The sequence below is a fragment of the Peromyscus maniculatus genome, chromosome 20 (assembly GCF_049852395.1).
Source record: "Peromyscus maniculatus bairdii isolate BWxNUB_F1_BW_parent chromosome 20, HU_Pman_BW_mat_3.1, whole genome shotgun sequence".
Lineage (NCBI taxonomy): Eukaryota > Metazoa > Chordata > Mammalia > Rodentia > Cricetidae > Peromyscus > Peromyscus maniculatus.
Genome location: NC_134871.1, coordinates 71745877 through 71759859, shown reverse-complemented (window position 1 = coordinate 71759859; position 13983 = coordinate 71745877). Strand labels below are relative to the sequence as shown.

The 13983-nt window shown below is 51.9% G+C and overlaps 1 protein-coding gene across 1 annotated transcript; it reads left to right on the top strand.

Moving 5' to 3' along the window:
• Window positions 1–201: 201 nt before the first annotated feature.
• Krt79 (keratin 79) lies at window positions 202–13033 on the top strand. Its single transcript, XM_006981869.2, has 9 exons — window positions 202–736; window positions 2192–2409; window positions 4197–4257; window positions 4370–4465; window positions 10396–10560; window positions 10739–10864; window positions 11372–11592; window positions 12082–12116; window positions 12381–13033. The coding sequence occupies exons 1-9, from the start codon at window positions 263–265 to the stop codon at window positions 12584–12586; spliced, it is 1602 nt and encodes a 533-aa protein (XP_006981931.2). The 5' UTR covers window positions 202–262; the 3' UTR covers window positions 12587–13033.
• The last annotated feature ends 950 nt before the right edge of the window (window positions 13034–13983 follow it).

Genomic DNA, 13983 nt, shown 5'->3' with positions numbered 1-13983 from the left:
CAAGTAGTCTCTGCTAAGGTGCAGCGCTCCAGTCTGGGTGATGGCTGGGAGGGGCCCTCCCATATCCTCAGGGAGAGGGGCTCCCCCCCAGGCCCACAAGGCCCCTCCCTCTCACCTGTGGTAATCACAGCAGGAATGTGGAACCCAGGGCCAGCCCCGCTGGGAAAAGATAAAAAGGTCCTTGGCGGCTCAGCAGCTCACTGTGCTAGCTCCCTCCGACTCCCAGCTGCTCCCTCAGCTGCTTCCCCACTTGCCGTCAGTCATGAGGTCCTCTGTGTCCCGACAGACTTACTCCACGAAGGGAGGCTTCAGCTCTAACTCAGCCAGCGGAGGGGGCGGGAGTCGGATGCGAACCAGCTACAGCTCGGTGACCATGTCCAGGAGCAGCGGCAGCGGCAGTGGCGGTGTGGTCCGCTCTTGCCCTGGCTCTGGGGGCTTTGGCAGCCGGAGCCTCTATAATTTGGGAGGCAAGAACATCTCTGTCAGTGTGGCTGGTGGAGCGTCCTCTGGCCGGGCACTAGGAGGCTTTGGCAGTGGGGCCTATGTGGGCCTAGGGGCTGGCAGGCAGACATTTGGGCCAGTCTGTCCTCCTGGGGGAATTCAGGAAGTCACTGTCAACCAGAGTCTGCTGACACCTCTCAACGTGGAGATAGACCCTGAGATCCAGCGGGTGCGCACCCAGGAGCGCGAGCAGATCAAGACCCTCAACAACAAGTTTGCGTCCTTCATCGACAAGGTGGGCGGGGCACAATTGGGGGAGGGGGCTGGAAGCTGGACCTCTAATGGAGGGTGGTCTGGGCAAAGGGAGATTCAGCCATACGCACTAGGCAGGCAGGGTGGGATGACTGTGGTTTCTGCCTACCTTGAGTTGGGGTTGAAACCTGATGGCTGAGGTTTCTGCTGTGACAGTGCCCCAGGTGACCAGGCGCCCAGCCCATCTGACTGCGTTGGATCCTTTCACACCGTTAGGCAGAAGCCTTACCTCATCATCAAAACATGTGTGGTCCTCAGTGTTCCTGTTAGGGAGGTGGCCTTAATGACTTGTGTCATTTTATAGCTGTGGGCAACCATGCATGGCCGAGGAATCCTGCAATTATCCCAGGTCTGTCCTCTCCAGCTGGAGAAGACTTGGGGTCAGTTACAATCAGAACATGGGGTACAAAGGAAACCCTCATTACTTATCCTTTTCTGGTTCCCTGTCCCAGCCAAGAAGCTCAGGCTGGGGTGGACAGTGAGGAGGGTGGCCACCCATACGGTTTGACTATTACGCTCTGGGAGTGTCCTGGGTCCTTGTCTCACCTACAGGGTGAGTGGGATAGCTCCAGTGCCACTGTCCAGCATTTCTTGCTGCATTCTGCTAGCACTGTGTACCTTGGCTCTGAGCCTAGGCAGTGGGGTCACGACGAAGGTCTGAGGGATAGCTCATTGGGTCCGTGATTTGAACTTTGAACACAGAAGGGCCCCATCCCCTTTCTCATGTGGCACCCACGGGGTTCCATGAGGAGTCAGGGTGGGTGAGGCTTTGTCCATTTCAAGGGTATGAAAACAGAGGCTTAGCGTGGTCCTGTGACTTGCCCAGGATCACACAGGTACTTGACAGCAGAGATGAAACCGTGAAGTAGGTTGCAGAGCCGCATGGTCTTGGGCACCAAAGTGCACCTGCTACAGAGCTCCTGGTCACGTGACTGGGCTGGGGTTGCTGTGGAGGTGGGACCTGGATAACAGAGGATGAGGCAAGTGCTGCCGCCCACTTCTCACCTTCTCCCCGGTGACTTTTGGTTCTTTTGTGAGCTGCTGTGTGGGTGCTAGGAATTGAATTTGGGTCCTCTAGAAGATCAGCCAGTGCTCTTAACTGCTGAGCCATCTTGCCAGTCCCATCCATCTCTCTGATATTTTTGACAGTTGACTTTGATGCAGGATAAACACTGACCTCATCCAGTTTTACTCACGAGAAGGGAGAAAGTGAGACAGAGAACCAAGTCCTTAGCCCAGGTGACCAGCACACTAACATGAGCTCAGGAGTGTGTTTGCTAACTCTGGGTCCTTTCCATGTGTGGACCTGTCATCTGAGCAGGATTGTTCCTTCCCAGTGAGATGTAGGTGATGCTGCACCGCCTCAGTGATGCCGGCCCCCGGGGAGCTAGACGAGGCTCCCCAGATGACGTCCACCCATCCTTTTTTCCCTGGCCAGGTGCGTTTCCTGGAGCAGCAGAATAAGGTGCTGGAGACCAAGTGGGCCCTGCTGCAGGAGCAGAGCCAGAACACAGTGGTCGCCCAGAGCCTGGAACCTTTCTTTGAGACTTACCTGAGCAACCTGAGGAGGCAGCTGGATGCCAAGCAGAGCGAGCGTGGGAGGCTGGATATGGAGCTGAGGAGCGTGCAAGACAATCTGGAGGACTTCAAGAACAAGTGAGAGCACACACTTGCTACCCTACGGGACATAATGTGACACTGTGGAAAAGAAACACCCCCTCCCCAACCCAGGGAGAGCGACCCCTGCTGGGGGCCTGGGGCATTGGCATGTTTGTGGTTTTTTTCATTTATTTACTTTGTTATTATTATTATTATTACTACTACTACTATCACTGCTACTACTACTATAATTATTTGTCTTTTTGAGACAAAGTATCACTCTTAGCCCAGGCTAGCTTTGACCTCTTGGTGATCCTCCTGCCTCAGTCTCAGGGAATACATATGTGAGTCACCCACTGCACTTAATTTCATAATTTTTTTTTCTTTTTTTTTCTGGAGCTGAGGACCGAACCCAGGGCCTTGCGCTTGCTAGGCAAGCGCTCTACCACTGAGCTAAATCCCCAACCCCCATAATTTTAATTTATAAAGTGGGGAGAATAGTGTCCCTAACCCCATGCTCTTGTCATTGACATTCGGCTCAGCCAACCTCATTTTGTCCCTCTCTTTTCCTGCCTCCTCCCTTTTTGTCTCCAAGCAAGTCTAGTCATCTTGTAACTTTATTCATAAATACGTTTACTAGGCACACGTGAGAGGTTGGTTAAATCACCTCTCCCGAGTAAAGCCAGAACTGACACAGGAAACCAGGGTCCTGGAGGGCAGCCAAGCCCAAGCCTCATTTTTCTTACTACAGTTATAACAATGACAAGTTTACAGGTCAGCAGAAGAGGCTGCTTCCCAGCCCAGCATGCTCAAGGTTATATAAAGCACAACAATGCTATTTTTCCTTCAGAAAAACATTTGAGGTACGGGAACATCACATGCCCTAACTATTCTCTAGAAACTGAGGAAGGCCACTGGCACTCCCATGCTCTTTCTTATGTTTGGTGGCATTCCAAAGTCCCTTCTGAGAAATACCAACATCGGATGTTCTTATGCCTGTGTCCCAAGTTCCTTATATCCTCACACAGTCTTAATTCAAACCCCAACAGGTATGTTTCTATAGTTGCCTATCTCGACCTAACAAAACTTAAACACAATGCCACAATCATATCTAAAATGTTCAGAATACTAGTTCCTCAGCCTCATGCAATACCTAGTTTGGAATTTTCAGCTGCTCCATCGATACCATAAACTCAGAAAGATGAGCGTTTGAATTGAGATCCAAATGACCTTCCTACAACATGGTTGGCAGTACATATATTTATAACATTTAAGTGTAATTTTAAAATAATTTCTCCCAGGCACAGGCAGGTGGATCTCTGAGTTCGAGGCCAGCTAGTCCACAGAGCAAGTTCCAGGACAGCCAGGGCTACATAGAGAAACCATGTCTCAAAAACAAAAAACAAACAAACAAAACAACAACAACAAAAAACTTTCCCCATAACTTGACACTGGCAATTTCTAAGCCATAGTCTCAGCAGAAGCAGCTGGGTGGGAACTGTTTTAAATGGCAGCATGCTGTTGAAAGTGGAGACAGAGGTTGATCACTGTTGACACAGCTGTTCTGTCTGGTAGCGCCTCCGAGGGCTCGGCTCCAAAGAGATGGCAGTCCCACAGTGCCATAACATCGTGCAAATTCGGTGTCCCTTTCTTCAAAAGGGGAAGAAAGTGTTTAAATAAAGACATCACCCCAGCTTCTTCACTGGTTGATAGCATTAAGCTGTTCCCCAAAGGTGTTTCTGGGTGGAGGGAGAAACCTATCAAGTCTTCCTGGGAGTCACGTGAGCCCACTGCCTAAAAGACAGAACTGGACTGAGCTGACCTGAGCCTTCTCTGTGTTACAGGTACGAGGATGAAATCAACAAGCGCACTGCTTTGGAGAACGAATTTGTGTTGCTCAAGAAGGTGTGTGGGGTGGCCAAGCTGGGGGAGGAGGTCCTTTGGCTGCCAGGGGCCTGGGTGGATCTGCAGAGAACTGGACTCTGGTCTGAGCATTCTGCTCTCTCCCTCTCTTCAGGATGTAGATGCTGCATATATGGGCAGAATGGATCTGCATGGCAAAGTGGACACCTTGAACCAGGAGATTGAATTCCTGCAACATCTCTTTGAGGCGGTGAGGAGACAAATGGACAGACATGATTTGCATACATTTATGTATCACTGGAGAGTCTCTCATGGAGGTGTGAACTCGCCAGTGTAACTAAATTGGTAAAAGTTTGGAGCCTACAGGACTGGACAAGGCTTGGTGGCACAAGCCTTTAATCCTAGCATTTGGAGGCAGAGGCAGGTGGTGTGAATTTGGGGCCAGCCTGGTCTATGAAGATGTTGTAGGACAGCCAGGGTGACACAGAGAGACACGATCTCAAAAAAAAAAAGTTGGGAACCCACCCCTTTAATGAGTATCAATTACCTCTCATATAGTAGATGCGTTCAACAGGGCCAGGCCCTGGGCCAACTTTGTGCATAATCCTCTTAACAGCTCCATAATGTAGGTGCTACCGATGGGTCCAATTGAGAGCCAATTGGCTGTGGTACAGAGTAACTGTGGAGGCAGTGCCCTTTGCCTGATCAGTTTGTAATGGGGCAGGGGTTGGAGCAGCAGGGATAGGCAAAACAGGGATTGTGCTCCAGGTTTGTGAGGTAGGGTGGTGGGTAGTTCAGTGAGTCCAGGACCAATCCCAGGAGACAGGGATCCTCAGAGACTGGGTCCAGAGGGTTGAGCTTAGTGGGAATTTATTAGAGAAGCAGATATTCCTAGCAGCAGCAGGGACCTCACAGCTAACCTTCCATCCAGGGCAAAACCCCTTTCTGTGCCACCCAGACGGGGGTCATGCAGCTTCTCCAGGAGGCAGGGTGCTCACTGCCTGTGAGGTCAGGTGTTGCCCCCACTGAGAGCTCTGTTAAAAGGTGACTAAGGCTGGGCGGTGGTGGCGCACGCCTTTAATCCTGGCACTCGGGAGGCAGAGGCAGGTGGATCTCTTCAAGGCCAGCCTGGTCTACATAAGTGAGTTCCAGGACAGCCAGGGTTGTTACACAGAGAAACTCTGTCTCAAAAAAACCAAAACCAAAATCAAACAAAAACAACAAAAGGTTGGCTTGAATCTTATGACGATGAAGAAACAAAAACATGAGGGATGTGAGGAGCCAGGCAACAGAGTTCTTAGTACTTAGCAAGCAGATGGGCAGGGAAGGCAAACAGACATCTATTCTTGCACCCCAACATTCCTCTAGTGTGTTTTAGATATCACCTTGTCATTCTGGCTGTTTAGACAGTTTCTGGAGATTTTTCACATGGATGCTTTCAAGAGTGATATACATGCACTTTTCTCCAATAATCGGGTAGTTGAAAAAAAAAAGTGTGTGTGTGTGTGTGTGTATGTATGTATATGTGTGTGTGAAGGCTAGTGCTGTGCCACTGAGCTCCATCTCCAGCGATTAGTTTTTCAAACAAGCCCTTGCTATATAATCCATCCTGGTCTGACACTCACAGCTGTTCTCCTGCCTCAGCTTGCCCACCAAGTACTGAGATTATAGGCATGGTCCACCACACCTTGTACTAGCTGAATTTTTATACAAAACGCAAGAGTTAATGTCTCTCTTCCTCCCTTATACTGCTGCTGGGCTGTGTACCATCAAACAATACCATGTAGGCACTTGGGAACTGGATCGTCCTATCTCATGTGTTAGTGGTGCCTTTTTTAAAAATAACTGGATAAATGTTCTGTTTAGAATTTTAAATTAAAATATTTTTATGATTATTATTTTTTGAGGGACTCCTGTACCCCAGGCTAGTCTCAAACTTCCTATGTAGCTGTGAGTGACTGAACTCTTGGTCTTCCTGTGTTGACTAAGATTACAGGTGTACACCACCACTCCCGGCTTGAACCCAGGGCTTTGTGCATGCTAGATAAGCACTCCGTGAACTAAGTTACTCACCCAGACCCTCCTGTTTTGGTCTTTGACAACAATCCCACATAAGTCGTTGATGGAGGCAAGAAGGCAATCAAGGTCAAGAACAGAGCCCTAAGCTCTCCATTGGTGACTTTCCAAAATTCTGTCATTTTATTAATCAAGATTGTGTAGCTAAGGCGCCTCAGCTACTTCAACATCCACCTAACCGAGGTGGTGCGGTACCTTATGGCTGTAATCTCAGTACTTGGGAAGCCAAGGCAAGAGGCCCAAGTTCAAGGCCAGCTTGGGCTATACATAATGAAGACCTGTCCCCAATCTATTTAATATACTGTCCTCTGGGCACATTACCCTGTCTTTTTTTTCTTTTTTTTCCTTTTTTTGTTTTTGTTTTTTTGAGATAGGGTTTCTCTGTGTAACAATCCTGACTGTCCTGCAACTTGCCTTGTAGACCAGGCTGGCCTCGAACTCACAGAGATCCACCTGCCTCTGCCTCCCAAGTGCTGGGTTTAAAGGCGTGGTCCACCACCACCTGGCTTGTCTTATTTTTTAAATTAAATTATATTCATAATTATTTGCAATGAAAGGGGGGGGCAGAAGTTGACTTTGGATATCTTCCTCTAGTACTCTCCAGTATAATTCTTTTGAGACAAGGTCTTGCATTGAGCCTTGGGGATCCACCCGTCTCCCTTCACTCCACTGGTGTTACAAGGCACACACTAAGCTTTTTCCACAGCTGCTTGGATCCTAACTCATGTTTGTACAACAAACATTTACTGCCGGAGCGATCCCCCCCCCCCGCGCGCCCCCCCTCCCCTGGTCTTATTTTTGGGATTTCTGGAAAGGTGTGGTCAGATAGTGTTCACGGTAAGTTTTTTTTTGCTATCCAGCAATACAATACAAATACAAAATGAAACCTGTTTGGTTTCACATTTCCTCAGGCAACTCTTGGTGGCTCCATGCCTCCTTCCATGTTTTAGAATTCCTTAATTTGCATCCTGATCTCTTCCCTCTGAGAAGCAGCGCATTTGCGCTTGGGCTCTGGACTCTTCGTCCTTGTTTCTCTGGGATGGCTCAGTGTTCATCTCCTTGGCCTTCCCTGGGGCCTCCTAGGATCTGTTCCCCTGGGCTGGACTTTGAGGTTGCCTACACCAAGCCCTCTCTTACGTGTTCCAAGTCTACCTTGGTTTCTGTTTCCAGTCTGAAGACTGTTCTCTGTGCTGGAGCTGAGGCAGGTGACGCAGTAGTTGAGATAGCGTCCAGGTCTTCTGCACACATCAACCCCGTGTCTATTTCCTCTTGTATTTCCCGATCTGCTGGGCTCTTCTGCTTTCTTCCATCTGGTTAGCTAGGTGGAGCTCACCATAAAGGATTCTGAGTGTTTCCCATGTCCCTTTGCTGGGATTCCCTGGTGGTCTCTCAGGAGTGAGGACTCTCCTATCCACCCTCAAGCTCAATTGTCTGTTCTCAGTGTTTCAGATTTGGCGTTGCTCTATCCAAAGCACAAGGCTGGCTGGCTCACCCAGCATCCCTCTCTTCTGCTTTGCCTTGCTCACTTAACAAGCATTTATGGGGTTCCTCCCACATAACAAGTAAGGCAAAGTTCCTGCCCTTGGGGCCGGGTTCTGAAATGAGGAAAGCCCTGTTGGGACAGACTCAGGGTGCCATGGCACAGGGAGGCTGTGGTGGGGGCTCTGGAGGGCAGGAAGGGAAGCCCTCTGAGGAGACAATACCTGCACGAGATCTTAAGGAAGAGCCGGACTCCAGAAGCAGACACAGGAAGGGCCCAGCTGGGTAGGGATTTGGCATCAAAGGGCGCAGTGTCTGGGGTGGCAGGGAGTTGGCAAGCTGGACATCGAGTAGGCGGGAGAATGAAATGAAGCTGTAGAAAGAGAAGGCATCTGGGGGATCACTTCCTGACAAGGGGCTTCTTCATCCATCAGGGCTTCCTTTCATGGAAGGAGGAGGACCAGACCAATGGTTCTCTTGCCAGTCATGGTGGCCAATCTGGCACTCAGGATTCAATTCCACGCTCTGGTTTTGGCCATGCCAAATCTAAAGGAAACCTGGAGGGTGAGCCGGTTCTCACTGAATGTCTCACTGACATGAAAACAGCGTTTGAGTCCCCTCTCCAGCCTGGGGGACATCGAAGGATCCAGCTCCCCCTATGACTCCACTTCTGTCTCTCTGGCTTGTTTGCCTGGACAACCTCCACTGTCCTCCACCTTCATGTCTCTGATGTCTGTGGAGACACATGCTTTCCCTGCCGAGGGGATCTTCCTGCTTGTTTTCACTGGTTCTGCTTCACGGAACACCTGGACCTTTCTCTCCATGTTATGTTATGACACCAGTCACCATGGAGGCTGCCATTGGGTGGGGGGTTTCTGTCCTGTTGCTTTACAAATTCCAGGTTGATTCTACTCAGGTCACATGCTGCTCTGTGGTGGCCTGAGGGGGGTTGGGGGCCTGGAGCCAGGAGGTGATGCTGGCTGTGTGTCCCAGAGGACAACAGGCACACAGGGCCATGATGAGTCATCCGGGACAAGGGGGCCTTGGGGCCTCTCAACTTTCAGAGGAATCTGAGCAGATGAGTGGATTTCCTGAGCACCCTGGCCATGTCTGATCTGAACCCTCACAGCCACCATACGCCATAATGACACACATAGAAAGTCAGGTTCTTTGAGACTGCGGGTACACAGCAGGCCAGGAGTAGCTTGTCCCCCAACTTCTGCCACTTTTCCTTTCCGCAGGTGCAGTGACCCATTTCCCCCCACCCTTGTGCTTAGAGCACAGCCAACATCCCACGTCAGTTAGACGTGGTTTTGGCCTCCATCTCTTAGCTTTTTTTTTTTTTTTGGTCTGAGTCATCTCAGGTTCTGAGGTCAGGCTGCCAAGGAGTTGACAAGGGCTTCTCTTACTGCTTTTTGATTTGGGGCAAGTGACTCCATCTCTCTATGGAACAGAAAAAGAAGTTTGTCCTGAATTCTAACCCATCTTGCTTGCTGCGTGGCCAGGCTGGCGACCGCACCACAGTGGCTGCTCAGAAAGGGAAGAGTGTTGCTCTCTCTCTCTCTCTCTCTCTCTCTCTCTCTCTCTCTCTCTCTCTCTCTCTCTCTCTCTCTCGCTCTCTCTCTCTCTCGCTCTCTCTCGCTCTCTTTCTCTGCCACAGTCCCCTGGGCTGTGTGTGAGAGATGCTAGAGACTCAGTGAGAATATGGAAGGCATTTTAAATCTTCTTTCAAGACAGAGACTCATACTGTAGCCCTGGCTCCTTGGAAACTTACTATGTAGCCCAGGCTGCTTGGAAACTATGTAGCCCAGGCTGGTTTCAAATTACAGGCAGCTGTTGTCTTTTGGAGGGAAGATACTCTGCTTTCAGGGAGTCTATGAAGAGGTCCAAAAGTGCAAGCAGCTTTCCAGATGGAGTTAAGGGCAGTCTGGTAGCGGCCCAGGGAGCCAAGGGGCAACTGAGGCAGAGCTCTCTGGGAGCCAATGAAGTTGTGACCTGGTGAACAGATCACAGACCCTCAACTTCCGTTATCCTCACATCACCTTCCCAGTCACCACAGCATCTTTTAAAAAGTTGGTGGCCCTAGAAAAGCAAGGATATCTTGAGAACATCATAGTTTAGTGCAGAGACTGTCCCTAGCCATCCGGGCACTGTTTGGTTCCAATGTCACCCCTTCCCCCTGCACCTGGTACTCTGGTGTGAGTCTCTCTCCTCCCTTTCATCAGGGTCACTATGGATGGTGTAGCAGGTGGCTCTGAGCATGCTGCCTGCCCTGGGGGCACAGAAGTAGTTTTCAGGCTAGCTGGAAGGTTTTTGTGGGGATCATAGAAACCAGTGAATGTGCTAGCACTGAGCCAGAATGGCACAGGGCAGGAAGGGACACTCCCCTCATTGCTCCCCTCCCCAGATCTCTCAGCGGGAGGCCTTTGGATCAACAGTGAAGATGAATGCCTATGCCATCCAGGAGATGGAGGTTCTTTTTTCAGTGGTAGATTCTTTCTAGAGTGGATTCTGAGGAAGCCTTGGATGTCCCTCCGAGGCCATGCAAGGGTCCTGTTCTCCATCCCTTGCTTCTGTCTAAGGCTTGGAGCAGGGCTCTGGTGGCAGCTACTTCTGTTTCTTTAGGAGCTGAGCCAAGTGCAGACCCATGTGTCCGACACCAATGTGGTGCTGTCCATGGACAACAACCGCAGCCTGGACCTGGACAGCATCATCGCTGAGGTCAAGGCCCAGTACGAGCTGATTGCCCAGAAGAGCCGGGCCGAGGCTGAGTCCTGGTACCAGACCAAGGTGAGCAGAGGACCAGCTTGGGTATGCAGGGTGTGGCTGGAACTCCTCCCCTGAAGGTCTTGGAACCCTGGGACCTGGTCTACTCAGCTCTCACGGGACTTCCAGGAGAGAGTGGGCTCTGAGGCCAACAGTTAGCCAGCAGGTTTTCAATGGTCGTTGACACTTTTTTGGCCTCCAGTATGAAGAGCTGCAGGTGACAGCTGGGAAGCATGGGGACAGCCTTCGAGACACCAAAAATGAGATTGCAGAACTCACCCGCACCATCCAGAGACTGCAGAGTGAGGTGGATGCAACCAAGAAGCAGGTAAGCCTCAGGGGCAGCCTGGAAAACTCCAAGGTTGACTCATCAAGATCAACCTGCTCCTTTTGGGAAGGGGCTCCCAGGACAAGTGACTGGGGTCCAGACAGGGGAAGGGACTTGCCCAAGGTCACAGAGTGCATAAGTGCTAGAGCAAGTGGGATGACTTCCTTCAAAGCGGTAAGTCTATCCCATCTCCAGGATGTCAGGGGGCGGGGCAGAAGGGTCTGTGGTGCTGACTCTATGTAGGTATGGCCAAGCAGTGTGGCTTCTTCTATAGTCAGGTTGTATTATTCATTTCACTTCTTCCAAAGCCTTGCGGGGATCTGAAGGAGGGACTGTGATTAGACTTCCGGGTTTCCTCAGTTCTCTTATTCATTCCCGTTCAGTTACAATGTCTCCTTCTGCTTTCCCCAAGTTGGTTGGGTAGGGTGTGGGGCTTCTGGCTTGAGAGCAAAGGGATGAATGGGACGACCCTGGAAGGTGTTCCCAATGCCACTTTCCCGTGGGCAGTGCCAGCAGCTGCAGACCGCCATCGCAGAGGCAGAGCAGCGTGGGGAGATGGCGCTCAAGGACGCCAAGAAGAAGCTTGGAGATCTAGACATAGCCCTGCACCAGGCCAAGGAGGACCTGGCCAGGCTGCTTCGTGACTACCAGTCTCTCATGAATGTCAAGCTGGCCTTGGATGTGGAGATCGCCACCTACCGCAAGCTGCTGGAGAGCGAGGAGAGCAGGTGGGGGCCCCTCTGCTCCTCTGCACCCCTTGGGGAGACCTGGAGTCTGTGGGTGGGGCGGAGGGTGGTGGTAGTGCTCCAGGGCTCTCCTCCAACCCCGGTTTCTGCTGTTCACTTCCTGGATGAATTGACTATCCATTTCCTTCCGGGTATCCCCACTCAGCATCAAGGTTTATTTGGCCAGATCAGGCTCAACTCCTTCCGCTGGGAAAGACAGGAGGTTCTGTCCTTAGGGATGTGGGGTGCTGTCAGTGTCCCTACAGGAAGCGGGAGTGAAGGGAGGCTTCAAAGCCTCCTGCAGAACTGTCTTTAGGCTTTGCTGGGAGGCCTTGAGTCCTGGATTGCCGCAAACCCCTACTACTCAGATCTCCGGGTCTTGTCCTCAGGCCCTGGCACCGAGTTGGTTGCGTGTAGAGGCAAGGGGTGGGAGGAAAGGTTTAAACATGGATTTTTAGATCGCTGACCACTCCGGGCTCTTGTTTCCCCTAGGATGTCCGGAGAGTGTCCCAGCGCAGTCAGTATCTGTAAGTATCCGCCACCCTCCTGGCCCCTGCCCGGCACCCCCCGTCCCCGCCCTTCCCGTCCCCCCCTCCCCGTTCTCTCCCCCCCCCCCCCCGGGTAAGGTCCTAAGGTGCCCTTCTTGGAGAGTCAGGGTTAAGGGGTCCGGCAGTGTGATCTTCCAGCGGTTTGCCGCATTACCCTGCTCTAGTCCTTTGGGGGGATTTCTGGGATCCCCCGGCCCCTCCTGGCTCCGACAGCTCTGCTAAGCCAGAGCCTTTGCTTTGCAGCGGTGACTGGCAACTCTACCTCGGTGTGTGCAGGCGGAACGACTAGCTTCGGGAGCGGCCTCTCCCTGGGCGGGGCTGGCGCGGCCAGCAAGGGTGGCTTCAGTGCCAACGTGAGCTACGGCACTGCCAAGGGCGGGCAGGTGTCTGGGGGAACCTCCATCCTGCGGAAGACCACCACGGTCAAGACCTCTAGCCGGAGATACTAGCAGCAAGGGTTTGTGGGCGGGGCTGGGCTGCGGTCCTTGAGCTGGCCACGCCTTCACGGGACCGGCGGAGGCTGAGTATTCTTAGTGCACAATTTTCATACGATTTGCAATTGGGAAAGGGCTCAACTTTACTCAGATTTTCTCCTTGGTGATGCAGTGGGATGGGAGGGAGGTTAGGGTCACCAGCTGGATGACTGGGGTGACCTGACCATTTTGATAGAGGAAATAGGATGTCTGTTTCTACTCTTTCACCTCAGAAGATCTGCTCTGAGTTCAGGGCAAGCTGGAGGAGGAGAGAGGAGGCAGCAGTGGTTCCCAGAGCCTTCCAACCTCCTCAGTTTCTCACCAGATGTCACCTTTGCCACCTCATGTCCTAGCCCCTGTCTGTGCCTGTGATGTGTCTCAATAAACAGCAACTACTACAGCAAGCTGCCTGTGGCTCCAGTCTGAACCCCCGGGGAACTGGCATGTGCCATTGGGCAGCACTCAGGGCACACGTGCAGACTCCTACACTCCCGCTGCCTTCAGAATCAGGCGGGCTTTGGTCAGATCTCACCTTTGCCACTGTTAGCTGTGTGAACTTGGGCACAGTCCTGAGCCTAGTTTCTTCCTTTGTAGAAACCACAGCTGTGAGGGGACATGGGAAGCATGTGGCTTAGGGAGCCCTCCCCCCAAGCACCCCCCCTTCCCTGGATTCTCTGCACACTCCTCAGGTGATTTCTCCCCTAGCTCCCCTCATCTGGTCACCAATACAAACACATTTAATTGGACTGTGTGCTTTATAGATACATTACTTTGCTCCAGGATTCATCTGGGACACAGGGCTCTCCATTTTCCAGTTCAGGTGATGGAGGCTCTTAGGAGTTAGCTTGCGTGCCCCCTGTGGTGACAGATGAGTGGTGGCCAGGGCTTTCCAGGTCCCTCTCCTACTGAAGTTCCTTCACCCTCTCTGCTTCCTGTCTCCTGGGTCACCTCCTTTCCTGTTCACCTACCCGCACCTCCTCCCCAGCCTGGACTCCACACCTCACTGACATGTAAAAGGTGGAGGCCCAGTTGTTTCTTCCCTGTCCCACCCTGCCCACAGCCTGTGCTCGGTTTGAGCCTTCTCTCCTGCCCGAGCGCTGCTGAGCACTGCCGAGCACTGCTGAGCACTGGAGTCTATGCTCTTAGTTGTGCTCCCCAGAGGACTCAGGAAAGTTGGTGCCAAGGCTGGGGGATACGAGTCGAGATTCCGAACCAAATCCTATTTCCCAGCCAGGGGACACAGCACCTTGACTTGGCAAACAAGACTCTCCACACTCCCAACACCACTGAGCTTTTCCTCCAGGGGCTCCTCATGCACTCTTAGACTTTTGGGGATGAGAGCTTAGGCACTTGGATTCTCCGAGAGGCTAACT